The following is a 27,677-nucleotide window of genomic DNA, read 5'->3' on the forward strand; positions in this document are numbered from 1 at the left end:
CAAACTTAACAATAAAATAAAATAAAATGGTTCTCATGAGGATACACAGAAATGGCCCTGCCAGCCTACATACATGAATATAAAAGGGAATCAAATAAATACATAAAATCCTTCCTTTGGCAGCAAAAGAACCAGGACCTGAATGAACAAGATCTCAAGGCTGTAATAACAACATAGAGAGACAAAACACACAGAATCCAGTTCTGGTTAAGGGTGGAGTTCTGGAGTCAGGCGGCCTGGGAGTGGGTCACAGTCAACAGCTCTGTCACTTATGGCCTAAGCCAATTAAATCACTTATCTTCTCTGTGCATCCTGTCCTCATCTAGGAAGTGAGGATAATTACTCAGAGCGCCTTCTGCATGCTGTGCAGAGGGAAAAGGGAAAGACACGGCAAGCGCCTCAAGCTGCCTGACACCCAGTGTTAGCTGCGACAATAATAATTATCGTGGTTATGCCTCTGCCATTCATGAACTGTGCAAATAGGCGAGTCTCTCCAATCTATGCGCCCAAGTTGCCTCATCTGTAAACTGGTCAATATTAGTAATTTATTATTTTGAGTTGGGAGGACAGGAAAGCAGGGCTGGGCCGGCCAGTCTCCTGAGGCCTATTTGGCCTGAAAGACATAGTTATTTGTCAGAAAAAGCTGCTGTTTCGTCAGCAGTGAGGAGCCTCCCACTGCAGCAGTGAGGGGGAGCGCTCATAGTGTGCTGCTGTTTAGTATGAGATCAATGCCTTCCATGGCACCAACACTACTCTGTGTCCACAGTCCTTAATTTAAAAGTCCATACTAATTTACACAGCCCCAGAAACCAATGGGAATCCAGCAACGCCAGAAGCTTATAAACCATTTTGGCAAAATCAAAGATGAGAGAGAAAGTACACAAAAGAAATAATGCTGAATGACCACTGTTTGAGGTGGATGTCTTCCCATTCACATCTCACCAAGCATTTAACTCAGCTCTCTTTTTAAAAGATGGTATTCAGGGGCACCTTGGTGGCTCAGTCCATTAAGTGTCCGACTCTTGATTTCGGCTCGGGTCACAATCCCAGGCCGCGGGATCAAGCCCCAAATCAGTCTCCTCACTGGCTGTGGAGCCTGCTTAAGATTCTCTCGTCTCCCTCTGCCCCTCCCCTGCTCCTGCTCACATGCATTCTCTCTAAAAAAAAAAATAAACACAACAAAACAACCACACAAAAATATGATATTCAGCCTCTGTTGTACTGTTTTCCCCTTAGTTTTTGGTACAATTGAAAGCACTTGGGGAAACCAACCCATCCTTCATGAGTCAGTTTAGATACTTGAGTTAAAGAGCAGGGAACGGAACATACCAGCTTCAGCCGTGGTAAAGTTGTGACGAGTCCATTCACTCCATCTCCAGAAGTGGCTGGCATACGCACAGCGCACTTGGGCCGCGTATTCTGTGTAGGGCTCCAGATTCTTTACCAAGTGCTCGCCATTCACCTTGACGGAAACATTCTGCTTCTTCAAAGAAAGGAAGGGAGGAAGGAAAAGAAGAAAATCAATGAAATGAATGGAAAAAAGAAAACAGGAATAAAGAAGAAAGACGACAGGAGTTCATTTTAAGTCAAATCACAGCATGGTACGTTCTGATGTGGGCTATGACTACTTCTTTGTGAAAAACAAAATCTTGAAGGCCTTCTGCCCGATGCTAAAGTCTGTGATTCATTTCATGACTGTTTGTAAACAGATGATCCATACCATTTGAACCCACACAGAAATAAGGTTTTAAAGACATTTTATTTGTTAGTCTCTCTGTTCAGGACATAAAGAGATTTTTGAAAATAAGAAATTAAGCAGTATTCTTACTTGTATCACTTTTCCTTCACCACAGACTTCAACCTGACACAACAGTGTGGAATAATTCCCGACAGAGTGGATCCTCCAGGCCATGGTGGCATTTGTGGTGCTTACATTTTTAAAGACTACGTTAAAGGGAGCCAATGGGTGAACTGCCAAAAAAATAAAGAAAAAAAGGAAACAAGATTTAAAGAAATTCAAGCATAAATCCAAAGACTTTGGTAAATAGGCAGTGCATTTCTTCATTTACTTATTTAGTTTTGTTTAGTTTCGAAAGAATGGCAACAAAACCAGACTTAGAGCCCAGATGGAGTTAAGCCAATTATAGCCTTTCTCTCTCACCAATTATATTAGAAACTCTGAACAAACATGAAAAGAAACTATTGAGGACTCCTAAAGTTAAACAAAAGCAGGCAGATTATGAAGGAGAATCAAAACATGGAGAAGTGGCTCATGGGGAGAATATAACAGAACCCCAAGTCTAAACAAAATAACATCAATAATATCAAAGGTACAACCTAAAATTATTCTACCTACAAAACTCCAGAACATGTCACCAATTTCCAAGGGAAAAGAAAACCAATGGATGCCAACTTCATGATGACCCACCTGAAAGGTTGCAATTAGTACAGACTTTAGGACAGATCCGTGACATAAAAGTAAACACATTTGAAATGAATAGAAGAAAAACACTTCTCGGCAGAGAAATAGAAACTAATTTTTAAAAAAAGAATCAAATGGAAATTCTGAAGCCAACAAATACAATATCTGAAATGAAAAACTGACCTGATGAGTTCAGGTCTTGGAAAAATGAAGTAAGCACCTCCCATCTCATCTAAACCATGAATCCAGTTAAATACAGTGCCCGAGCATTCTCAAATATTCTCAGTGAAATGCATGGAGCATTCTCGAATATTCGATTTGAGAACTCTGAAAGGCAGACAGCAGCAGGCAGGTTGGAGAAGACCAGAAGTTCAAGTATTGCAGCATCGTCAGTGAGAGGGTAAAGGAAGACATGTGGTTGTAGAGCTTCTATGCTTTACTTAAAGTGGGATATACTAACTCTTGTGAAAGATTAGCAACATATTGTAATCTCCAGAGGGTGAGAAAAAGGAATACAAAGAGATGTAGGCAAAAACCCATAGATAGATAAATTGAAGTGGAATACTAAAAAAGTATTCAAATAATCCAAAGAGGGCAGGATGGGAAGATGAGAGGAACAAAAAACAGAGGGAACAAATAGAAAATAAATAATAGAATGGTAGGATTGAGTCCAACCCTATCAATAATTATGTTAAATATAAATAGTCCCAACATACCGATAAAAACAGAAACTGTCAGATGGGAGGGAAAACAAAACCAGGCATGGTCCTTGCCTTCAAAGTGCACCCAAGGAGCAACCATGTATTGACAGCCACACAATAAACATAATATTGAAAGTGGGGTCACAGCAGTGAATGTGTAAAAGGAGTTTTTGACCTCGAAGATGGAGATCCTAGAAGTCCCTATCCTGAGCTTTCATTTTTTATCTCCTTTTTGGTTCCTATCAACAGGCTGATGACTCACTCACAAGCCTAACTCTCCATCTCAGACTTCCTCCGCACGCTCCAAACTCTATATCCATCTGTCTCCTCAACATCTCCGTGGAGACATCTGAAAGACACCTCAGCCCTGACCTGGCTACAATGGAACTCCGTGCTTCTGCCCGAGCTGCTCTTCCCCAATACCCTCCCCATTTCAGGGAACAGTTCCAATACCGGCCCAACTGTTCAGGCCAAAACCCTCAGAATCATTCTAAGGAATCATCTTAAATTCCTCTTCTCCTTATCAGGCACATGGCTTCCCTAAGTAAGCCCTACCACCTCTATCCCAAAATGAATTCACAATATGACCACTTCCCCACCAACTTCATCACGCCATCTGGTCCAGAGTCTGCCTGATGACTACAGCGGCTTCCTAACCAGCACTCCATCTCCACCCTCACCCGGACGGTCTGGCCTGAGTGATCTGTTCCCACAGCGTGAGTCACATCATGGATCTGTCCTGATGAACCCCTTCCAACATAACTCAGTAAGACCACCCATTTCCACAGCTGTCACATGACCAGCACACTGCCTGCCCCCCAAATCTCCTTCCTCTCTGTATGGGCACAAGGACGTTCTTTCTGTCTCTCAAGCCACCCAGAGTTTGGTCTTATCCCATGACCTTTTCAATCCCTATTCTTTTTGCTTCAAATGCTCTTCCCCTAGATATCTTCTGCTTCTTTCTTTCTTTGACTCCCTCATCCTAACTGAACCAGCCATTATCTCCCCTAAACCTGAATTTTACCTTCTCCATAGCACAGATCAGTCAGAACTTGAAATACGCTGTGTTTACTCTATGTCTCCACTCCCTGCTCTCAACCCCTCCCCCTACACACACTAGCAGCCAAGCTCACAAGGGGCAGTTATCCAGTTGTTCACTGTCGGGTCCCCAGTGCCTGCCACACTAGAGGCACTCTGTAATTATCTGGCTGACTGAGAGGTGATGAAGCGAAAATCTAAAAGATGTGTAGAAATTAAGAAGATGAAAGAGGAAGGAAGAACATTCCAGGAAGAGTGAACAACATGTGTAAAGATTCTGCATTTCATAAAAGAGAAAACATGTAGTCAAAACATAGGAAGAGATACTCAATTTTAGGGATGTGTAGATCAAAACTCCCACAAAATGCCACGGTGTACCCATTAAGCTGACAAAAATGAAAAGGGTGACCAGAACACCATGGAGAGACTACGTGAGTTCAAGGGCAGAGTTATAATTGGTACAGCCACTTTGGGAAATCATTTGGCATTATTATTATTATAGGCACATTCAATTGCCTATGTCCCCACGAATCCTACTCTTAGGTATTCACTCAGGAGAAACAACTGTAGCTAAGTCCTACATACATAATGCTCATATGAACACCATACCCAAGAGCACAAACCTTGATATAACCTGAAAAACCATCAAAGGAGATGCCTGGACAAAATACCATATACTTACACAATGAAATACTTTACGGCAGTGAAAATCAACAGATTATGACAACACTCAATAATATGGGTCAATGTTAGCAATTTAATATTATATAAATAGTAATTATTAAGTTACTACATACAGCTCAATGTCTTTTATGTACATTAAAACCAAACAAAATAAAAATATAGTATTTTTAGGATTACATTATAAGTGAGAATACGTATTCCCATACATGCACGTGTGCATGTGCAATTTAAATCATCTTGGTGGAGCAGCAGGGTGGAGGGCTGTGGGGCAGGAGACGAAGTGAGTTATTGTTAGAATTCTAATCTAAAGGTGAGTAGTAGGCATACAGGTGCTTATTACAGTACCAAAACGAATCATAGGGGACCAGGGGCCATGTGTGCATCTGTGAAGTGTGGCATCAACAAGAGATATAGATTACAATGTCCACTTCGGATGTGACTCGGGCAGGAATCTATAGCACATTTCCTTGATCACACACTGTGTCACACAACAAGTCAGTAACCACAGCGGGCTCTGACGTTAGTCTCACCTCGATGAGTCAGGTTGAAAAGAAGATGAACACTTCTTTTCCTCAAGTCATTTCCAGCCGTGAGTGTGAAGTTGTACATTTCTTGGGAGTCTGGAGCTACTTGCCAATTACACCAGGTTTTGTGTGTACAGATTGCCTTTTTCCCAGAAAATCTTAAAAGAAAAACACACCCAATCGATAAATTCAGGGTTTCCACTTCTGTCAGCACAGATATGTATCCCTGTACCCTTGGAGCACACTCGGTGGCTTTCAAACCATGTTGCACACAGTGGCACTGATCCACTGTCATCAACAAATGCCAACAAAGAAGATGTTGTTTCAACAAATTCTATTTTGTGTGGTTAAGTGCGTAGGGATGATCTGCTGACTGCCCCCCTCATATGGGTAGTGAGAATACTTCTCAATTTATTTTAAATATTCTTAAGATGTTAGAAATTAGAAATCCCCAGATCACCAGAGGGAACAATTTTCACATCAAGATTCACCATTAAATGTTTCTCTTATCTTTTTTATGCTACGATTTCACAGAACTCAGGTGTACAGTATTACACAGTTGTGACTGCTTAATGATCTTCTGACCCTGGCTGGGTGGTTGTAAACTACTTGTTCACATTTTCTGTAACATCTAAATGTGACCCTTGTTGTTGGCACAAGTGCCTTAAACAAGGAAAGACCTATCAAGAATGCAGTCAGAGCTAACTTACGATTCCAACAAAGTGTAGCTGGGGGTAAGCTGTGTGAGCAAGCCAGTGTCGTTCCCAGGATCCCAAGTACAGTTCAAAGTCTTCAAGTCCCGGGTCTCACAAGAAAAATCCTTGGGCTCCTCAAATACTTCTGTCCACACAAAGAAAACAGATGAAAGATTTAGTTAAGTCTCTTTATTGAAAGACAAGGAAAATGGAGAAAGCTCCCTTGGGGTCTGAGGCCACAGAGCTCCTCTGAATGATAAAAGGATCACACTCGCAGCTCCAGAACGTCCCATTTCAGTTGCCTCATCTTGGCCCCTTCTCTTTCCTTTCCTTGTTCTTTTCTGAGGCACCACCGGGGATGAGGACTGGTGGTAGGAGTTCTGCAGTGATCTGCGCTGGGTCTATGTGATGGAGGCTGGCCCGCCAGTGCCTGCTAGTAGGCACTCAACCAGTCGTGGAGTGTCAGACAGAGTGAGTGAGCGCAAGAACGCATGAATGCAGTCAGTGTTGCCTGCTCTCCCTGTGGAAGCTGGGGCTTGCAGATAGCCTAGGGCTAGCATGCTTGGGATGCTGGGAAGTCAGATTCGGGGAGCCATTAAACTCAGCAGCAGGGAGCTGGGGGTTCTAAGGAAGCGGGCAGTGCCTCCAAGCCCCCAGAGCCACTGTGGCTCTCAGAGGCTGTTCCAAGCGGAACAGCTCCACAAGGCGTCTGGGAGCCTGGAGCCCACCGTGGCAACAGAAGCAGGGACCGGGCAGTCACAGATATTGGCCTACCTACTGAGCAGGGGAAGGGAGGCCTCCACACGAAACCCAGGAGGCCAATGGGCATGTACGTGCACACAGACCTACGGAAAAAGTAAAGTGTTCCCTCTCCACTGGCTGGCACCAGCGGAGGCACCTCACGTTTTCCGTGCCCACCTCAGAACAGGGATGGCCTCCATCTGCCAAACTCCTACTGCGTGCAGCTCCAGCGTCGGGGCCAGGCTCTGGCCACGTTCATTCACCCTCAAACCACCATTTCCGGGCTCGTTTCACAGAGGAGGAAACTGGCTCAGAGAGGCTAGGAGACTTAGCCAACGCGACACGCCCGGGAGTGGGAAGATTTAAAGCCAGGTCTCCTGGGCACAACGCTGGCTGCCTCTCCTGACACATCTGACCTGCAACCTCTCCCTGCTGTCCGACTGCAGCACAGCTAAGGTGAGGCAGGGCCTTTCTCAGTGGTCCCGGCCACGACCTGAACTCTCTCCCCTTTAACACTCCTGTTTCTAGAAGATAATTGTTCATAAGGACAGGAAAACAACAGGAAATCCAGCAGGGACAGCTTCAGAGGATCTTTTCCAGAGTCTCTCCTAGACGAGCTGGGAGACAAAGGAATGGAGTGGAAATGTTTACTTGTCTTCCGGTAAAGGACGGTCTATCTATTCCCTAGGAAATGGAGAGAGAGCAGCGGGATCGTGCATACTTACTCGACACAAAGAGAATGATGCCTTTTATAACGTCTCCTTGGTGCATCTTACAATAGATATTTGTTCCAGTTTCCCTAATGAAAGGAACATTATTCACATGGAACACACGGACATTAGGATCAAGTTGTTCTCCGTGCATCAGTATGCCTTCCAAGTAACAGGATATGTTATTTTGATGGCTCCTAGAAACGTAACAAACGGTGACATTGGAGCCTTCTTCCACCAGCTTATCTTTAGGGAAAACGAACAATGGATCGGGTCCAAGAGAACGCCGCACTACAAGATAAACAAAAGACATCACTCAGAATTCAAAGCAGCCCCTCTGTTCTCCCTTCTCAACAGATAAATTTAGCCTCCTCTACCTCCTAGAGGAATAGAAGCCTAAATTTCGAGGCAAACCATTAAACTTGGAAGCCTGCGGAAAGAGTCCTTCCCAAGGTGGCTCCTGTTGTCACACAAATGCCGCTGCCGGGCGCCGGCAGCTCGTGCCGTCACACTGGGATGACCCGGTCACGGCTAGCGTCTGGTTAGGACAGCAGCAGCCGCCCTCCATGGACCGCAGCCACGAGGGAGGATCTGCGTTCAGCGGGAGGTACGCGATCTTACGCCATCCATACCACCTCATGTCACCACCACAGCCAGGACTGAGCCCAAGCCCACGGACCCAGCAAGTGGCAAAGCCACAGTCACACCTGCCAGGTCTGCTCATCCCCGTGGCTGTGGCCCTCTTCATCTCTTCCCACCTTCTCAGAAATGCCAGTCACTCAAATGCCTCCTGTTCCATGGTCTCTCCTTCTGTCCGCCCATCAGTGAATAAAATTCCTCGGGTGTCCTGCATTTTAAGCCAACTGGCCATCCTCGCCATGCCTCCCTCCAGCCCACTCTGGACCCGCTCCTCCACCGTCAGGCTCCCTGAAGGAGCTACCCCCTTCTTTTTTAAAAAATGGTTTTAAACATTTTTATGTATTTTTGAGAGAGAGAATGCAAGTGGGGGAGGGGCAGAGAGAGATGGAGACAGAATCTGAAGCAGACTCCAGGCTCTGAGCTAGCTAGCACAGAGCCCGACGCGGGGCTCGAACCCACAAACAGTGAAATCATGACCTGAGCCAAAGCCACCCCAGCACCCCAAAGCTGCCCCCGCTTCTAACTGCTCAGCTCCACTGCTCCTACTCATTCGTCCCACTGCTGTCACTGAAACTGCCACCAGCAGCGTCACCCACGCTGTGCAGCCTGGCCAGAGGAGCGCTCTTCAAGGTCCTCAGGTGATTCTAATGTGCAACCATGGCTGAGACCCAGTGTTTGGGGTTAGGAACAATCAGTCAGGTTTTCCATTCGCTCCTGAGGAGTTTGGAGGTTACAGTTTTGAGAAACCTAGTCTATTTTATCAAAGTTGTTAATAATGTTGTTCTCTCTTTCTCTCTTACTATCTTTTTAATCTCAGTTTTTTTCTGCGTTTCCTCTTTCTGCAGTAGGACGTGATGTGAAGAGGGTGGTCCCTGGAGCCAGGCTGTCCGGGCCGGAATTGCGGCTCGATCGCTTAGCGGCTTGATGACCTTGTGTGGGTTCTTTAAGCTAAATGTGCCTCAGTTTCCTCATCTGTGAAGTGGGGATAAGACTAATACATATTTCAAAGGACTGATTTGAGGGCTAAATGAATATATAGAATACTTAAAATATGACTAAAATATAGATCTAATTCTATTACCAGTATTAATCACTAGGCTACTCATGGGTTAATGTGTTATCAGTTTGAATTAATAAATTTGCATAAACACTTAACAAAGCAGTAATTTCAGATACTCTGGCATGGTATGTAAGTTGAGGAACCCAAATGTGTTTGCTTTAGTACCTGCCTACATATTAAATAGAGCAGAAGAAACTGTGGAGAAATCTACTTTAAATTTTAATTATAAAAAAATTAAATTATCAAAATTAAGAGACATTTAAGACATATTTATCCATAATCTCATTACTTAAATGAAGACCTGATGTCACGTTTCCATATTTCACTCCTTTCTCTCTACGTTAGGCATCGGCACACTATAGCCCATGGGCTAAATCCAGACTGCCATCTGTTTTTGTAAATAAAGTTTTATTAGAATACAACCATTCTCATTTGTCTACATACTGCTTAGGACTACTTTCATGTTAAAATAGCACAGCTGAATAGTCATGACTAAGACCAACAAGGTCTAAAATATTTCCTATCTTGCCCTTTACAGAAAAGGTTCCCAACTTCTGCTCTAGCTGCATACACATTTTGTCTTATTCTAATCAAAATATTGTGCAACTTACATCCTGCCTTGTTTTCTTAGCATTCCATGTGTCGCATGTTTGGAAAATGAATATAAAGTTGTCTGAACTTGCCTAATTACCTCAGTGAACAAATTCTGAGACAAAACCATAGATGTCTATTTCCTGGTGTCAAGTTTCAGAACCATAGTTTTGAGTTCCAAGGGAAGACAAAGAAAAATAATGTCCTTTTCTACCCAGTCTCCTCAAAAGAGACTTCTACTCTTTGACTATGGATCCCCAAATAATATTAAACACTTTAATTCTTTTATCACCTCACTTCTTACCATCTACTTCCTCCCACGAAGTCCAATCACCCCAGAACTTCGGCTCAGGGATCTGGGCATCGTCCACCACACTCCTCATTCTTACAAAGTGTTTTGCACATTCCAAAGGGAGCTTGGATTCCCAGCTCCAACGCAGAACCTGGTTCCACTTCACAGTGGTGCTATAGTTCTCCTAGAAATAAAGAGAAACACCTGGAGTGATGCTGGCCTGGAAAATGGCTTGACCAGTTACCCCAAAGCACACACCTGGGAGCCCACTGAAGCTCTCAATATGCACAAGTGCAGTCCATTCCCAACCAGCCAGTTCCCCTGCTTGGATGCCTCAGCAGAACCTCCTGCAGCCTCCTGTCCTTTGAAAGCTCAGCTCCCGCAGCCTACGGCTTTGATCCTGAGGGGGCTCATGTGGAGGAAGTGTGAGAAACCTGAAGCTACTTACATCTTGGGGGAAGAGATCTGAGTCAGAAGGTGGGCACTGTCACACGGAGCCTGCTAAGAAAATTTTTGTAAACTAGAGAATTGAGTCATTCTTTAAAATAAGCAAGACCAGGGGCGCCCAGGTGGCTCAGTCAGTTAGGCTTCCGACTTCGGCTCAGGTCATGACATCATAGCTTGTGAGTTAGAGCCCTGCATTGGGCTCTGTGCTGACAGCTCAGAGCCTGAAGCCTGCTTCTGTGTCCCCCTCTCTCTCTGCTCCTCCCCCACTTGTGCTCTGTCTCTCTCTCAAAAATACATAAACATTAACAAAAATTTAAAAAAAAAGCAAGACTGGGGGCACCCAGGTCACTCAGTCAGTTAAGCATCTGGCTTCAGCTCAGGTCATTATCTCACAGTTCCTGGGTTTGAGCTCCGCACCGGGCTCTGTGCTGACAGCTTGGAGCCTGGAGCCTGCTTCGGATTCTGTGTCTCCCTCTCTCTCTGACCCTCCCCTGCTCACACTGTCTCTCTCGAAAAAATAAAATAAACATTAAAAAAATATAAGCAAGACTGACGAGTATTTTTTTTAATATTCATTTTTAGCCAGGGTCAGATCAAGGTAGCCAAGTCTCAGTAGAGAGGGCAGCCCTTCATGGTACCCAGGCGTTCTACCGTCTCTCAGAAGCCACTAGATGGCTCTCCATGAGGCCTGTGGGCTTTGTTGTCTGTTTTCTGTTTGGTTTGGTTTGGTCCCTTATCTTTATAGATCTGGGGGCCACAGGGACCATATCCTCTTCTTTGAGGAGCATCTGTCAGAATGTCAACCACACAGGAATGTCTTCCACTGTGCTCCTGGGACGTCTGTCCACACTGAACTGCAACTGGTGTTCCCACACAGCCTTTACCTGACCTTTCTAACTTAGTGGTATTTTCATTCTCTAATTCCATAGGCTTCTATGGCTCCTTTAAACCATATACAGCCATCTACATTCTGACTCCAACCTACCTGGCCCTCACAGGAATCTCTCTGGACACAGTGCTCTACCTTGCACTTTGGGAAAAGGTTTACGCTTCTGCTCAGCATTTGCTCACACAAGGCCCCTGGCTTAGTGTCCCCACTCACCCTGCCCACTGGGAACCTGCCCACCCAACCCCGCCTCTCCTGAAGCCCTCCTGTACATGGTGTGTAGCTGCTGGTACTTTGTCTGTTGCTGTGTCCTGGGCTCAAGCGTGGCCGCAAACATCAGGGACTGTGCTTTATTCTCCTTCATGTCCCACACTGCTCTGGACACGCATGCTCCTCAGGGGGCCCCTCCAGGACATCTGCTCTCTGCCACCACAGTTTTCCTGCAGAAAACTGAGTCTGCACCCCCATTTCTAAAAGCCAAGTGAAAGCCCTACAGTCAAGAGGATGGGGCAATGTGCATGTCACACACAACCTGGAGCTGGCAAACCTTGAGGCCTGTGCTCCACTGACGCCTTCTCCCCTTCCAGGCTGCTGACCTTAACCAGCACCCTATGCAGAAGCCAACCCAGCCCTGGGGGGAGAGCACCTCAGTCCAACGGGGCGGCACCCAAGGGTGCATGGCCCCATTCTCTGCAGGACTCGCGAGTTACCAATGTTTCTATTTCAGTTTATTGCACTGCTTTATCCTTAACCTACAAAATGTATTTTTTATTTTTATATTTTATGGTTTATTCATTTTTCAGAGACAGAGAGAGACAGGGTGTGAGGGGGAGGGGCAGAGAGAGAAGAAGACACAGAATCTGAAGCAGGCTCAAGGCTCTGAGCTGTCAGCACAGAGCCCAATACGGGGCTCAAAGCCATGAACTACGAGATAGTGACCTGAGCTGAAACCAAGAGTCGGATGCTTAACCGATTGAGCCATCCAGGTGCCCCCAAAACATATTTTTTAAATATAAGTTTTGAAGTCCTGATCTCTGCAACTTTTACTATTTAATACGAGCAGTCTTAAGTATATTTTGATTTAATTGTTTAGGAGCAAATACCAAAAACAAAACAACAGAACTCTATCAATAATGGAGACCTTGCTGTCAACAAGCCACAGTCTGGATTTTACCTCCTGCATCTCTTTGAAATTTAGCCTCTTCTGTCATCCCTACTGTCCCCCGCCACTCCAGGCACCTCTCTACTGGACCCACCCCACAGCCTGCTTCATACGGGTCACACTCCGCCTTTTCCAGCTTCCCCACCCGCAGCAGAGTGGACTTTTCACACACTTCCAACCAGAGCCTGTCATTCCTCCTCTTCTTACAGCATGACCCCCAGTGTCCCGTGTACTCCCCCACCCGGGTCATGCCTGCCCCCACATGCTCAGTGTTTTCAGGCCTGGGAGCTCCCAGTCCTTCCCTCTGGGCCTTGGCTCACACCTGTGGACTCTTCCAGAACATTCTTCTCCATCCTCCTTTCTAAATTAGCTTCTAATCCTCTTATTTTGGCTCCGAGGGTCCTTCCACAAGTTGCTGGAGCAGGTCAGGCCTAATCCCAGCCCCACAGCAAACTTGTCGGCAGCCAGCACTGCGCTTCCCACGCTGAGGACACCTCTGTGGGAGTGTGACCTCCTCGTTCCTGCTCAGCACTCGCAGACCTGCACCTTGAACTAACGGCAGGGCCCAGGCTCACGGTCTCCAACAAGATGCTGTATGATTTCATCACTTCATTAATACGCCGTGGGCTCGGTTTCCCTCAGACACTACTTGTGGATTCTAACCACAACTTGTGCTTTGTGCTGTTAAAGAGTCGCAATGGAGGAGATAAAATTTTCCTTGAATGCATCAATTCAGCGATTAAAAAAAAGTGATGAACTGTGTTTGGGCCGTTTTCAGTAATTGAAGTGGCAAGTTTCCTCCAGCCCTGGCAGACACTGTTAAGTCACAAGAGACTGGCACATGACAGAAGCCGTAGGTCACTGGCTCCTGAGGCACGCAGAGCCCTGAGACTCGGCTCCAGGCCTCCTTCTGGGCTGGAGCTGTCACTCTGCTCTGCCTTCTTCTGCCACTCATAGGGCCATAAAGCAAGAGGCTGGCCAGACTGAGGGCAGAAGCTGGCCCAGGGGAGACGGCATAGAGCTTGTGGCCGCCAGCAGGGCTCTGAGTGGCCCATGCCATCTGGGAGGGGACTCAGGGCTCTAGACAGAAGCAGCACCCCTTGGCTGGCTTTCTTCCCCTTCACTTGAGGGAGAACCTCATGTCTCTCCTGGACTTTAGGCCTGTGAGGTTCAGGCAAGGGCTTCTCATGGCATTGTTGTGGGACACATGGCCACTGATGTCCCGGGGAGTGCGTGTGGCCAACATCGCTGATGGGGCATGTGGGAGAAGGACAGAGCCAGCTGGCTCTGTCACCTTGAGTAGCACAACAGATCTCTCTGGGCCTTGGATTTCCCGTCCCCGTCAGGCTGGGCCTGTGGTATGGGGATACCACCTAGGACAAGTTAAAGCTCTATGCTCAAAGATCTTGAGTCTTAGTAGGTTACAGAAGCAGGTTTCACAAGCTGCTTTACCCTGAGAAAAGAACTCTTAACACGAATCAAAGCTGAAAACAGATATGAACAACTGCCTATTAGGAAAATAAAAAATGGGATCCACTTGGGCTATGGTTAATGTCATTTCTGCTAGTGGTGTGAAGTACTGGTTTTCCACAGATTCTTCCAGCATTTCTCCCCAAATTTTTTTTCTTAGACAATTAGTCTCAATAAGACCTTTGTGCAATATCTTACTGGGTCCAAATCAACAACAAGTAAGTGTATCCGTCAAAGATATGCAAATACAAAAATGATTAGCATGAGGTACAATAGTAGGAAGATGTACCGATGGTGGACGGTGAGCAGCTGTCCATGAGCATTGCTATTGTTTAAAATCAGAACACTTTCTGCTTTTAGCTCTCATTGGAAACTACCCTTGGATGTGTGGAGTTGTAGACGTAGTGTCAATCCTAAATTGGCAGAGTTATATTTAATTAGGCCTCTCAGATCTCAAATGCATTTCTTGAATATGGAAAGTAACTGGAGGCTTCAAAATCAGTGGCATTTATGGGACACCTGGGTGGCTTAGTCGATTAAGTGTCCAACTTTGGTTCAGGTCATGATCTCATGCTCCGTGAGTTTGAGCCCCGCATCGGGCTCTCGGCTGACAGCTCAGAGCCTGGAGCCTGCTTCAGATTCTGTGTCTCTCTCTCTTTCTCTGCCCCTCTCTGCTCACACTGTGTGTGTGTGTGTCTCTCTCAAAAAAAAAATCAATAAATGTTATAAAAAAATAACATAAAATTAACATAACATTAAAATAACATAAAAATTAACATAAAATTAGAGACTATAAACGGAAATTGACAGAAACTGCCAAAGTGCCCAATGCACCAGATAGAGAAGCATCAGCTAAATGGACACAACATGGTTGTTGACTTGGTTCAGGATTTGAACTAAGACAAGCGAAAAAGATTTTAAGAAAAATCTCTGGTGGACAGGGAAAAAGAGGTTGTCCTTCATGGATTTTTGGAATCTAGTACCTGTAAGGACAGCCCCAAGAGCATTCTTAGCGGACAGATCAGGAATGAAGAAATNTCTATCCGAAATAATTCAAAGACAAAGAGGTTGTGAAAATAAGGATTTTCACAGTTGCCAAAAAATTATACCTTATTTAAGAAAAATCTCTGGTGGACAGGGAAAAAGAGGTTGTCCTTCATGGATTTTTGGAATCTAGTACCTGTAAGGACAGCCCCAAGAGCATTCTTAGCGGACAGATCAGGAATGAAGAAATGATCTAATTTCTTAACACATCTCATCCAACCTTCTAAACCAAAGCTGTTGTGTTACTTTGTCCTATATCCTCTTAACTAAAGAGACAGAAATGTAATTGTTTAGGAAAACCATTCTGAGTCGCTAAAATGTTTCCATACTGGGATTTTTGCGAATGTTATAAATTATAAGACAAATCATGGTGTCAGAAAAGGATTTTTAAAATGTTGAGCCAAAAAGACCAAAATATACTTACCACCCAGATGACATTAGATGTTTTAATTCTACTGATTTCTATCTGAAAAACCATTTTTAATTCCTGATGATAAGTAAGGTTGTGGACACTCCATTGTAAATGCAAACACTGATGTGTAGAATTGACAGAAACTTCCAGTGATTCAGGGGCCAATGGCAAAGGTTCAGAGAAGACTGAAAGATCAAAACCAAGACATTTAATACAAACAGCAAAACTTGACAGAGGCACAACTGAATAGTCGCAGATAATAAACTGGTCAATATCACCATAGTTTAGTTTTGGAAAATACTGCTCACATGTGCATCTTAGAATCAGACATTTCTTAAAAATCTGTAAGGGAATTTAGAAATCAGTTGGTAGATGAAGAAATTAAGACCTAGATAAATGAGGGGCGCCTGGGTGGCTCAGTCGGTTGAGCGTCCCACTCAAACCCCAAGCTGTGGTGGTCACTCTGTATTATTATTTGGTTAGAGATTTTTTTCTCCTTTGTGAATAAAATTTCTCAATTCTTTAGTTAAAGGCAACAGCCATTATTCATCCTCTCCTTAAACCTGTCAGTTGGGTGAGTCTTCCAAGCCTAAGACATAAGTTAAAAGGAGGTTTAGGGATATGAAAGAGCAGATTCCTTATGGAATAGGAGGAAATATTTTATTTTTTTAATGTTTTATTTTTGAGAGAGAGAGAGAGGAGTGGGGGAGGTACAGAGAAAGATGGAAACAGGGGCTCTGAAGCAGGCTCTGCGCTGACAGCCCCATGTGGAGCTTGAACTCACAAACTGTGAGATCATGACCTGAGCAAAAGTCAGACACTTAACTGACTGAGCCACGCAGGGACCCCAGGAGGAAATACTTTTAATAACTGTGGCACCACTAGCACCAGGGGATGCCAGGTGCTGTAAATCAACCCGTCTTTCCCAGCCCTCACTGCATTTTGTGGGCATCGCGGTTTGTTGCCGTCGGTCTCACACTCTAGATTCAAACTTCCTGGAGGGGAGAGGCTGAGGCATAGGCATCTCTGAATGGACTCTTGTCCCCGGCACTTGGCACAACCTCTTCCCCACAGAAGATGCTGACCTCAAATTAGAGAGACCCAGGGCGTCCACAAGGTCTCAGGAGCGTGACAAGCACCGGCTCACTAACACGTCTACGCAGGGCAGCCTTGGTGTTCTCTTCTCCCCAAGGCTGCTTTTCCAAGCCCTTGGAGCACTGATCAGAGACTGCTGTAACTGCCTCTTCTGTGGCCCCCCAAGGGCTGCAGCTAAAGAAAGGTGGGACGAGTCTTACTCAGCTCACTGAAAGCAAGACCAATAGCACACCTGTCACAGTGTAGGCACACCATGACCACTTACTGAATGAATGAGTCAGTCACCAGGATCAGCTCTTTTTCTGGAAGCTCTAGAAAGCGATTTCGTGATGCTTTGGGCAACAGAGGAACTCTATATTGACATACGCTATCAGTGAGTGTTGAGTGACTCAGGTAGTTGAGAGACAGCAGTCAGAAATAATTTGTTCAAAAGCAATTGAGGACTTCCTCGGGAAATAGTGGGAAATGTCAGGGTAAAGTCAGACAGATTAAGGGAACTCAGAGATTCTTAAGTCCAACCCCATTATTTTCAGGTGAGGAAACTGAGGTTAAAAAAAGGGCAGGGACTTTCCCAAGGTCACACAATTAGACCAGAGCTTGGGGTTCCTGGCCCTTGGCCCAGTTCTCTTTTTATAATGTGTCCTGGACTGTGGCCAAAAAGGGCAGACTTGGCGATCAGTCAGGCCCGGGTTTCATCATAGACTCTCCTCCCACTTTCCCCACCCAGTTTCTCTGTCTGGCCCCAACACTACTTAAGAAAATAAACCGTCATCCCTTTACAAGTTGGGACATCACAAAGCCACTAAATGTTATTTCAGAAGAACATTTAACATCAAAGGTAAAAACCCTCATCATATGTTGTATTGTTTGAATAAGTATACATTAAAGTATGTATTGCTAAAGTATACAGACTTACCTGTATATATTTTCACACTTTATCTACAAGTAAGAAATTATAGTATAACTTTCCAGCATACATACTTATATTATACACAATATACATACTTTATATATAGTTTAATAAGTAACTATATGGTATAAACACTCCCAGCATACATAGTATCAGTTCACTTCCGTAAAAGATCTACTATTTTATGGAATATAATATATATATGTGTGTGTGTATATATATATATACACACACATAATTTTATATACAGACCAAGAGATGTATATAAAACATCTCCATCTTGGTCTGTATATAACTTGCACAAGAGAATGGATGAAAAGATAACCCAATGCCACAGTCATGATCTCTGACCAAAGAGGACGTGAGCCCGGGGCTAACTGGAAGTGAGTCTGGACTCTGTGTCATTGTTCGGGAGAAGCTGGGACATCTGAACCGGAATCTCAGACCTGAGCCCGGCTGGGTCATGGGGTGGGAGATTTAGTGAGTACTTGGCAGATGAAGCAAACACAAAGGCAAAAAGTCCAAGCAGTGTAGGTGGGGACAGAGACAGGGTGCTGGCCCAGTAGGCGTGCTGAGCTGAGAAGGCCAGAAGCACAAGTGAAGACTGGTAAAGAGAGAAACAGGTATATGCACATCTGATCTAAATGAAAGGGCCTGAAAGTGTGCTTTCTTCCCCCTGAGCTCCCTCTGAAAACAGAGTGTGCTGTAAATGGAAGCCACACAGTCAACTGTCGTTGGATCTGATAATGAGACTTCACTAGGGAAGTGAGCTGTGCCAAAAGCCCAAAATTAAATGCCTAGGATTTCCTGGAGAGCCTGGAGTCAGGGGTGTGGGTCTGTCTGGGAATCAGGGGCTTTGGCCAGGCCTGAACCTTCCTGTGGTACGGACCACCCACTCAGTCCAGTTGTGTCGCGTTTAGCAAGTAAGATAGAGTGAGGGGCACACAGACTACAGATGAGAAGTCCTAATTCCCATCGTTCAGCTCCAGATTATGGGGTATTATCAACACTAGAATATTAAGAAGTCAGAAAAGTAGCAACTTCTCATGTACCCTGAACCTAAAAGAAACAGACCCAGACCCAAAGAATATCAGAGAACTGAGCTATTATCAGAACAAAATCTCCTTTTTATATCCAAAATCTTTTCATAGAGTTTTAAAGGAAATAGAAAAATTCTATAGGTATTTCTTGCAAACATCATTTTCATGAATCCATAGAAAGGAATTGTGTGAATAATGACTAAGAGCATACGCCTGTCTATGCTCTGTGTTACAAAGGGAGTATAGCAAATAAACGTAGAATGACAAAAAGGCGAAGTTTTGTAAAATACAGGTGAAAGCAACACAATTTTTTTAATGTTTATTTATTTTCGAAAGAGAGAGAGAGAAACAGAGTGTGAGTAGGGAAGGGATAGAGAGAGAGGGACACACAGAATCTGAAGCAGGCTGCAGGCTCTAAGCTGTCAGCACAGAGCCCAACGTGGCTTGAAAAGTTGGACACTTAACCAAATGAACCCCTCAGGTGCCCCAACAAATGTTAAAAACCAACAGACTCACTCACTCACTTACGCCTGAGTACCGTCAAGCTGGCTCAAAGGAATATACAAAGTATTTATAAACATTCTACAAGTGCTGCATTCTTATATTTACAAAGTTGATTTTTGAAAAACACTCTCACTGGGAGAGCAGCTAAGGGACAAACACCATTTCTTCATCCATCAACAGAACTCCAGTACTCAGCACACTGTCTTGCAGCAAAGAGCCTCTCTGTGAATCCAGCTGAAGGGCCTCAACTTGTTCTATCCTAGTGGCCGTCGCTGGTCTAGTGCACCCCATCTCCACACGGCAAGGTGCGGGAGAATTTCTCTGGCAATGGCCACGTACAGCGTACCTACCCCCGTTCTCCCAGATTAGATCCACTCACAAGTGCCTCGATGGCCAGCACACTGACCAGGAAATCAAGATTACGGTGCGGCTTATTACAGTAAGTGATCAAGACTAAGGAAAGAATAGTCAAGACTAAGCACACCACTGCTCCTCATCAATTCCAAGTGGTGGAGTGAGCTCCCTACCAATTCCAGGTAAATGCCAAAGAAAAGACTTGATCAACTTTTCTCCAAAGCACAGATTACCTCGTTCTTTTCTCTATGTGGTTTTTTGTTGTTGTTTTTTCTTTACCGTTCTTTCCACTTCTTACCTTTGGTCTGGTAAGTTCTCAAGGACAGCAATGCCAAGAGGAATGTTATCTGAAAGATAGCCATAGGTTCTGATTTTCTGAAAGAGAGAAATTATACAGAATTAAAATGTATTCAATTTTAGCTCCGAGCAGGCTTCTCTGACCCAACTGTGGTAGATGGTGGTATTCAGGGCTCCCATGCTCCTCTCCCCCTTCATCCATGCCCTGCCATGTGAGTCTGGAGCTCCCCGGGCCCCCCAAAACAAGAGTGTGTTTCCCTGCTCCATGTGACTTGCTCTGACCCACCAGAAAGCAGAAGCAATGGTGTGCTGGCTTGGAGCCTGGACCTCAGCACACCTTGTGTACTTCTGCTTGCTCTTCTGTGTTTCCACCTTTGGCATGAAAGGGGCATTTCTGGGCTACCCTCCTGGACCCAGGAGGAGAAGGGGTAACACAGGAGGCAGAACTGATCACTGAGGCTGCTCCCCCTGGGGCCAGCCTGGCTCTGCTGGCAGCTTGCCAAGAGCATCTGATCCTGGGGCAGGAGCAGTGAGTGCTTGCCATGAGTGTGCCACTGTGGCTGGGTGGCAATACAAAAGTGACCTGCCACTTTCTTCAGACCAAGCGAGGGTTAGTAAAGAAGCATAGCGCAAAGAATCAAAAGTTAAATATAAAAAAAATGGACCATGGTCTCAGAAGAGCTATGTGTTGTTTTTTTTTTTTTATCTCAAGTAGAAAAGGTATTATTTATGTATTTATTTTTTAAATCGTTTATTGTCAAGTTGGTTTCCATATTACACCCAGTGCTCATCCCCACAAGTGCCCTCCCCCATGCCCATCACCCCCCTTTCTCTCCCCCCAACCCCCATCAACCCTCAGTTTGTTCTCAGCATTCAAGAGTCTCTCATGGTTTGCCTCCCTCTCTCTCCCCCACTATTTTTCCCCTTCTTCTCCCTCATGGTCTTCCATTAGCTTAATCCTAATCCACCTATATGTGCAAACATGGTATCTGTCCTCTATCTGACTTATTTCACTTAGCATAACACCCTCTAGTTCTATCCACATTGCTACAAATGGCCAGATTTCATTCTTTCTCATTGCCATGGAGTATTCCATTGTATAAATATACCACACAGAAGAGCTATGTTTGAATTAATTACTTATAGAGGAGTCATCTCCACTCTTCCGTGTCTGCCTCATTAGAATCTCACTGAGGAAATATAAGCACCTTCCACCTAAAGAGACAGGCAGTGTCTCATTGTTCAAAATAATTTCCGCTTTTCCTTGCTTTAGAGGAGCGTTGTAAACGGCAGGTCAAAGAACTTCACTGATTCATCAGGTCCTTTGACCACAGGCCAATCTGAGGGCACAAAGAATGAACCTAGGTGACCTCAAGAAGGCTAATATGTTCTTAATTTATAATAAGAGTGTTAGTCAAGGGAAGCCTTGAGTTTCACTTTTTTACTTCAAAGTCTGACTCACCCCAAACAGAGGCAATAAAACATTTCAGAGTCCATTTTGCCTCTGGTCTAGCCACCTGGACCTCATCAAAAGCCAGAAATTCAGTGAATCAGATCACCCATTTTCACTACCCACAACTAAATGGGAACAGCAGTGAAGACAGAAGAATATACCAAACCATTCAATTCTTCTAGGTAGTTAAATCTGCTTACACATGAGCCCAACTGCAAACAGAAGCAAAAGTCTGCAAACGACAGCTTTTAGTCATATTTCTTTAAGCACTGCGTTCCACTACTTCTATTTTTAGCAAAAAGGTCATTTGTCCCCCTCTAAGATCCCTACTTATTAGTTCAAACAGGTTCCTGTTACAATTAAATATCAAAGCCAGAGAGAAAAACAAATTCAAGAGAAAACCGTTTCTGCTCAGAACCAAAGACAAGGCAAAGGAAGATGGTAGCATGTAGCATCTGGTGCTCAGTGCGCAACTGGAGCATCCTTCCAGTCCTAGTCTATGGGTACGGGATCTTACTGTCCTAACACTGACATCACCTGAGGAACGCAGGGTGCCATGCTGTGAGGAAATCTCAGCCCGTCAAGTGAAGACCAGATGATTCAGGGAGGGAGGGAGGCTTTCATGTTCTCTGTATGAAAGGGCTATTTAAAGTGTTTTTAAAATTTTGGAGTTCTGGTAAGTCAGATACTTCACATGTTGCAAAATTTAAACAAATTATAGAGACAGAGAAACTTAAAACTAAAAGTTAGAAGCCACCTACCCATTAAACGTAACCAGAAATTAAAGAATAAAGGTTTCACGTAACCAAGTCCAAAAATACGGGCATTTACCAAGGACTTGTTTCTAGGGTCTGATGATCACAGGGAAGTCTTCGGGAATCACCAGGACAGTCTTGTCTGGAAGTCCTGCCCTCCCCCACCGCCTCACACGCGGAGGGTTGTGACTCGGAGGAGGCCGGCCTCAGCAGCCATTCAGACCTACCAGCTTTCCTTTCATCTGTTCTGACGTGCACGTTTGACACGTGATGGACACGTGGCAACCGGGCCACAGTGGTCACTGCCTGCACCCGAGGAGAGGGGCTATTTCTCGTGGCGTGAGACTGGCCGGCCCCCATCCCAGCACCGCCGGCCCCTGACCACCTCAGGACCGCTTGCAGCGGGACTATGGGTCCCGGTCGTTGTCTGGACACTCTTTGACAAGATCAGTAAAGTTCGCCCAAACTTGCAGAACGACAGTCCGCAGCTGGAAGAGCATCCCAGGGACACCGGTGTCAGCCTCGGGGAAACGCCGCATGGACAGCGTTCCCAACGCCCCGGAGCCTGAGGCCACGGGAAGAACACAGACACCAGGGCTCTGAGCCGGCTGCTTCCAAAGCCCAGGTGACGGGCGGCTCAGCCCCTGGGCCCCCACCCCTCCTCCTCTGTAAATCCGCCTCCAGGTACCTTGCGGTGGGGGCACAGCCCTTGGCTGGCGAGCCCCCCCACGAGCACACTCAAGAACCCGGAGGTGAGGGGGTGGGTGGCGCGAGACCCTGAGATGGGAGAGTGCTGGGCTTATGCAGGGAACAGCTGGAGCTGCTGCTGCAGGGAGAGGTGAGAAGCGGGAGGTGAAAACAGGGTCCACGGAGGGAGAGCAGCCACGGAGGCAGTTTCCCAACTGTGGCTTCTACCCTGAGCCAGGTGAGAGCCACTGGGGAGAGCGGGGACAGGAACAGTCTACTCAGTCACCAGACCAGGAAGAGACTGAGGGGCGGGAGCAGGGGGAGGGGCAGCAGTTCGGAGGGTGTGCAGTAGTCCAGGGGCAACGGCGCTGGCGCAGGCCGGGGTGGCGGCAGCGGAGGCTGGAACCGCGGTGGAGTTCAGGGGAGATCTGACAGACAGGGCTGGCAGGATGTGACGGGCGCTGACAAAGCAAGACATCCTGGGTGGCCCCCAAGATGGCCTGAGCCCTTGGCAGAGGGGCGGTTGTTATGAAGTGAGATGTAGAAGAACAGATGTAGCGGGCTCTCATCAGGGCTCGGTGAGCAGCCCGCTACGTTGGACATGCTTGTGCGACACCCACGTGAGCTGGCTGGACACACAGTGTGGAGTCGGGGGAGGGGTCCGGGCAGGTGTAGAAATCATCTTGGGCGCACGCATACGGTACTTAAGCCACAGGACTGGGTGATCGCCTGCAGACTCAATACAGAGAAGAGAGGTTGGTGCAGGAGCTCCGGGGAGCCCCGCACCCTAGACTGCGCCCCCGATGCAGATCAGGCACAATGCAGGCCTAGGCCAGGCCTTCCCCGGGCATCTGGAGGATAAGGCTGAGCGTCAGATGGGCCGTGAGCCCCTTCGGCGGGCGGCGGGGGCGGCAGCTCCACGTGCTCTCCCTGGGGCTGCTGTTCTGGAAAAGCCCACCGAGCCCTCTGGCGCTTCCATCAGGCTTTCTCTCTCCACAAGTGTCCGCGGGGAGCATTGCCACCTCCAGGGTCCAGTAAGAAAAGGAAGTCGGGAAGAATTCAGAAAGGCAAAACCACTTGGCTGCCTCCCCCATGCTGCTTAGTTCTTTGCCCCTGTTTTTTATTTCTGTTTTTCAGACCGCCATCATTCCCAGCCTGACTGTGCGCTGCCTGAGGACAGGCCTGGACCCAGGCCCTGCTGTCTCTCACAGTCCCAGGACGCAATTGCTACCCAGTAAGTATCTAGTAAATGAATAAACGTTTGTACCAATTTTCTCACATTCTTTCTTCTTTGCTTTCAATTCTATTTTAATAAGCAGATTCCTTTTCAGGCCCTTCCACTTTTCCTGTTGCCAAATATTCCCTAATTCATAGTCTTTCATTGACATTTCTTCTCTGGGGAGAGAAAGGGAGAAAAGTAAAGAAAAATTCCTCCCCCCCATTTTGTAGAACTTCTCATTCACATCTGGTCTCTGGGCAAAACGAAGATGCCTTTGAACGTCCCTCAGTACAAACACTACACGCACAGCTTTTGCAAAGGGTGTGAGTCTGCCCTTCTTTGCTAGTACTTCTGGTACCGTCATTACTAAAATATTTATTCCTGGGAAGTTTCCTCACCATAAATAATCCCAAGGAGAAGCAACACAACCAGTCATTTGCTTCCCAAGAACAGGGGCGTGTTGCCAAACTCTTCAGAATTGGCTGGGTGCCCCATGATGTCATATGCAAATACTATTTTAAAGAAACAAGCTGTTCATCCAGGAAGTGTGCTTGGGTGTGTGCTCCCTGTGAAAGAGTTCTGTGCAGCGGCACAAGAGATGCAGTGTGTTCCCCACATTTCCCAGGTTCATCTGTTTTTCTTTATTTCTATGAGCACCGCCATGTCTTTGGGATCCCCTTTGAAAGGGCCTCCCCCATTACACTACAGGACGCATTACCTGTAAGGTTTCGCCCCAATTCCACCCCCTCTTTCTTCTAAAGTATCCACCACCCAGGAGCGCCTGGGTGGCTCAGTCGGTTAAGCATTGGACTTTCGGTCAGGTCATGATCTCACAGTTCACGGGCTCAAGTCCCGTGTTGGGCTCTGTGCTGACTGCTCAGTGTTTGGAGCCTGCTTCACATTCTGTGTGTCTCTCTCTCTGCCCTTCCCCTGCTCCCCCTCTGTCTCTCTCAAAAATAAATAAACATTAAAAAAATAAATTAATTAAATTAAAGAAAGTATCCACTGCCTGGAGGTGGTACCCGAAGAAAGGTTCAGACACTCCTTGCCCTCTCTCTAAACCTGCCTGTTTAAGTGTTTCTACTAGTTTTGTAAGGTCATTCCTCATTTATGAGGCTGAATCGGCTTATGCACAATCGCTCTTCTTTTTTTAAGCAATATTCAGTTAAAATCTAGATTCCTGGAACTTGTGACTGATTACAGCTGGGTCTTTGAGTGGTAAGTGAAGCCAAAAAAAGGAACAGAAAACCTAGATCCAAAAAGAGTTCTATATGGCAGTTCTGTGTGGGATCCAAGGAGTATTCTGGACCCCCCAAATATGTAGGAATTTACTATATGCTAATGATATAATATTTTAAGTCACTGGGGACAAGACAGATTATTCCCCAGAATCTTACTGGAACAATAACCTGGACATTTGTGGGGAAAGGAAGTTGCAATAGTCAAGTGCATGGGTTCTGACATAAGACTGCTGAGGGTCCAATCACTGCTCTGGCACTTAATAACTGTATCCCTGTGGATAAGTAACTGTGTGGCTCAGTCGGTCAGGCATCAGACTTTAGCTCAGGTCATGATCTCATGGTTGGTGAGTTCGAGCCCTACCTCCAGATCTGCACTGACAACTGGGAGCCTAACTTTGATTCTGTCTCCCTTTCTCAATGCCCCTCCCCTGTTTGCTCTCTCTCTCTCAAAAATAAATAAATATTTTAAAAAATCAATCAAAAATAGATAAGCAACCCTGTAGAAAAACTGGCAGATAATATGAATATGTAATTCACACACACAAAAGGAAATACCAGTAGCCAAAAGAGACTAAAGAAAAACTGGACAATATCATTATTAATTAAATACATGCAAATTAAAACAGTAACTGTATATGTCTGTATGTGGGTCTGTGTGGTGTCCAACTGGCAATGCCCAAAAAGGCCTTCATACCTAGCATTGGTAAGAGTGTGAAGAAGCAGGCATTGTTACTCACCGATGGTCAAAAAGCACAACTTTATCAAGGTCATTTTGAAAATACCTATTAAAATTCCAGGGTGCATTCCCTTTGATCCAGAAATTCTATTTCTGGAATTTTGTCCTCTAAAAAGTACGCTTGCATAATTGTGTCTGTATACAAAAATTATGTGTCTTGAAGAGTGTTCATTGTAGTATTGTTAATATTTAGGAAAAATGGAAACGATCCAAATGTTCTTGAAATCTGTGGTGCATTTCCATAAAGGAGTACTATGGAACTGTGAAAAGGATGAGATAGATCTGTGTGCTGCCATAGAAGAATACACAAAAATTACCGAGTGATAAAGCACGCCTCTGAACAGCGTGTGCATACAAACACCTCTGGAAGACAGGTGTGTGACCATGCAGCCGTGCCACTTGGTGCTACCTTTAGAAGGATTTGTCGCAGGGACCGAAGCTGACCGAGAGCCTGCACCGCTGCCCCTTTCCATCCAACGCCCATTCAAACCCCAGCCCGCAGTCCGCGCAGGCTGCTCCCAGCTGATGGTCAGGCCAAACATTTTCTGTTCAACATGGGACTCCTCCAATAGGCAACAGTTGATTGAAGTCTCCCCAGTGGCCTGGGCAAAACACTCTCAGAACTGCATTGCAGGTGGGAGCACCTCCTTCTCAATCTACCTTCTTCCCTGTCACCTTGCATGGGGTTTGCAGGCTTTCTCTGCCTCTTCCCGCCCCCTTGTCCCTTTATCCCTCACCAGGGTGTTTCCCCCAAACCTCTTGCACATCTGTTTCTGCCTTGCTGTCTTCTACTTCTACCCAAACTGGCCCCCAAAGACACACCCCACTACTAACACTTACAAAAGTAGAGCTGGGATGGGGTAAGGGAGGTGGGCAGGATGACGGAAATTACGGTCGACGTTCTCACGTTATGTAATTCTGCAACATAAAGCATTCTTTAAAACACGTGCATATTTTACACATATTTATGTACGCAAGTAGATGCAATTCCAATACTTTCATATTTGAACCATATATTCCAACAAGGTTAAACTAGATGACAATATTTTTTGATTCAAATCCAAACTGTAGTTGTCAAACAGACTTTAGAAAATGTTTTCTTTTTTTTTTTTAAGTTTGTTTGTTTTAAGAGAGAGAGAAAGAGAGTGTGAGCAGCGGAGGGACAGAGAGAGATGGAGAGAGAGAATCCCAAGCAGGCTCTGTGCTGTTAGCACAAAGCCCAACCAGAGAGGCTGGATCCCAAGAACTGTGAGATCATGACCCGAGCCAAAACCAAGAGTCAGATGCTTCACTCACTGAGCCACAGAGGTGCCCGAAAAAAGGTTGGTATTTTTTAAGTACTGGATCACCCTACAAGTGTGTCATGTATTCCTATATAAAAATGTGATCTCTCAGATTCTAAGAGAATATAGCGGCTTTAAAAATGCACTTTCAACTACAGAAGGTAATCAATGTCCTGGGCAGAAAAACATACTGTCATTCCCTTCTGATAGACCGGCATACTAAGGAAAGAGAGGTTACCTTGCTCAAAGTCTCCCACTGGGAAGGTAGGAAATAGAAAGAGGTGACCAAGAGATCACATGACGTATGAAAAGTTTACTCACATGACAGCATAGCTTCTGTTGACGTACAACATCTGCTGTTCTCACACAGTAGGAGCTAACTCCGTGTTTTCCAAGTGTTCTTACATCTTACATTTCTCTATTTGGTAAGACACTTGAAAGTATGGCTTTTCTTTTCGTTGACTTTAGACTTTATACTCAGACTGGATACATTTTATGTGGTGGTCTTCATTTTAAGACAATAGTTTTAAATAATCCAGAGAGTTAATTGTCTCAATGGCTTCAGATCTAGGACTAGAGCTTTGT

General features: G+C 45.5%; 1 protein-coding gene and 1 long non-coding RNA gene across 2 annotated transcripts in view; one reads left to right on the top strand and one right to left on the bottom strand.

Annotated features, from left to right (window-relative positions):
* Nucleotides 1-19,783, bottom strand: part of OSMR (oncostatin M receptor) — a 35,472-nt gene extending 15,689 nt beyond the window's left edge. The window contains exons 1-8 of the mRNA XM_077763469.1: nt 19,720-19,783; nt 15,531-15,703; nt 10,110-10,281; nt 7,531-7,806; nt 6,080-6,209; nt 5,376-5,527; nt 1,829-1,971; nt 1,330-1,483 (exon numbers count right to left, since the gene is read on the bottom strand). Coding sequence (XP_077619595.1) covers nt 1,330-1,483; nt 1,829-1,971; nt 5,376-5,527; nt 6,080-6,209; nt 7,531-7,806; nt 10,110-10,281; nt 15,531-15,703; nt 19,720-19,783 — 1,264 coding nt within the window. The remainder of the gene's footprint in view (nt 1-1,329; nt 1,484-1,828; nt 1,972-5,375; nt 5,528-6,079; nt 6,210-7,530; nt 7,807-10,109; nt 10,282-15,530; nt 15,704-19,719) is intronic.
* A 2,504-nt stretch (nt 19,784-22,287) lies between these two features.
* On the top strand, nt 22,288-27,092 carry LOC144231045 (uncharacterized). Its single transcript, XR_013334967.1, has 3 exons — nt 22,288-22,551; nt 23,751-23,847; nt 26,925-27,092. It is a non-coding gene; the product is annotated as an uncharacterized LOC144231045 (long non-coding RNA).
* The last annotated feature ends 585 nt before the right edge of the window (nt 27,093-27,677 follow it).

Source organism: Crocuta crocuta, unplaced genomic scaffold (assembly GCF_008692635.1).
Source record: "Crocuta crocuta isolate KB4526 unplaced genomic scaffold, BGI_CrCroc_1.0 scaffold4, whole genome shotgun sequence".
Lineage (NCBI taxonomy): Eukaryota > Metazoa > Chordata > Mammalia > Carnivora > Hyaenidae > Crocuta > Crocuta crocuta.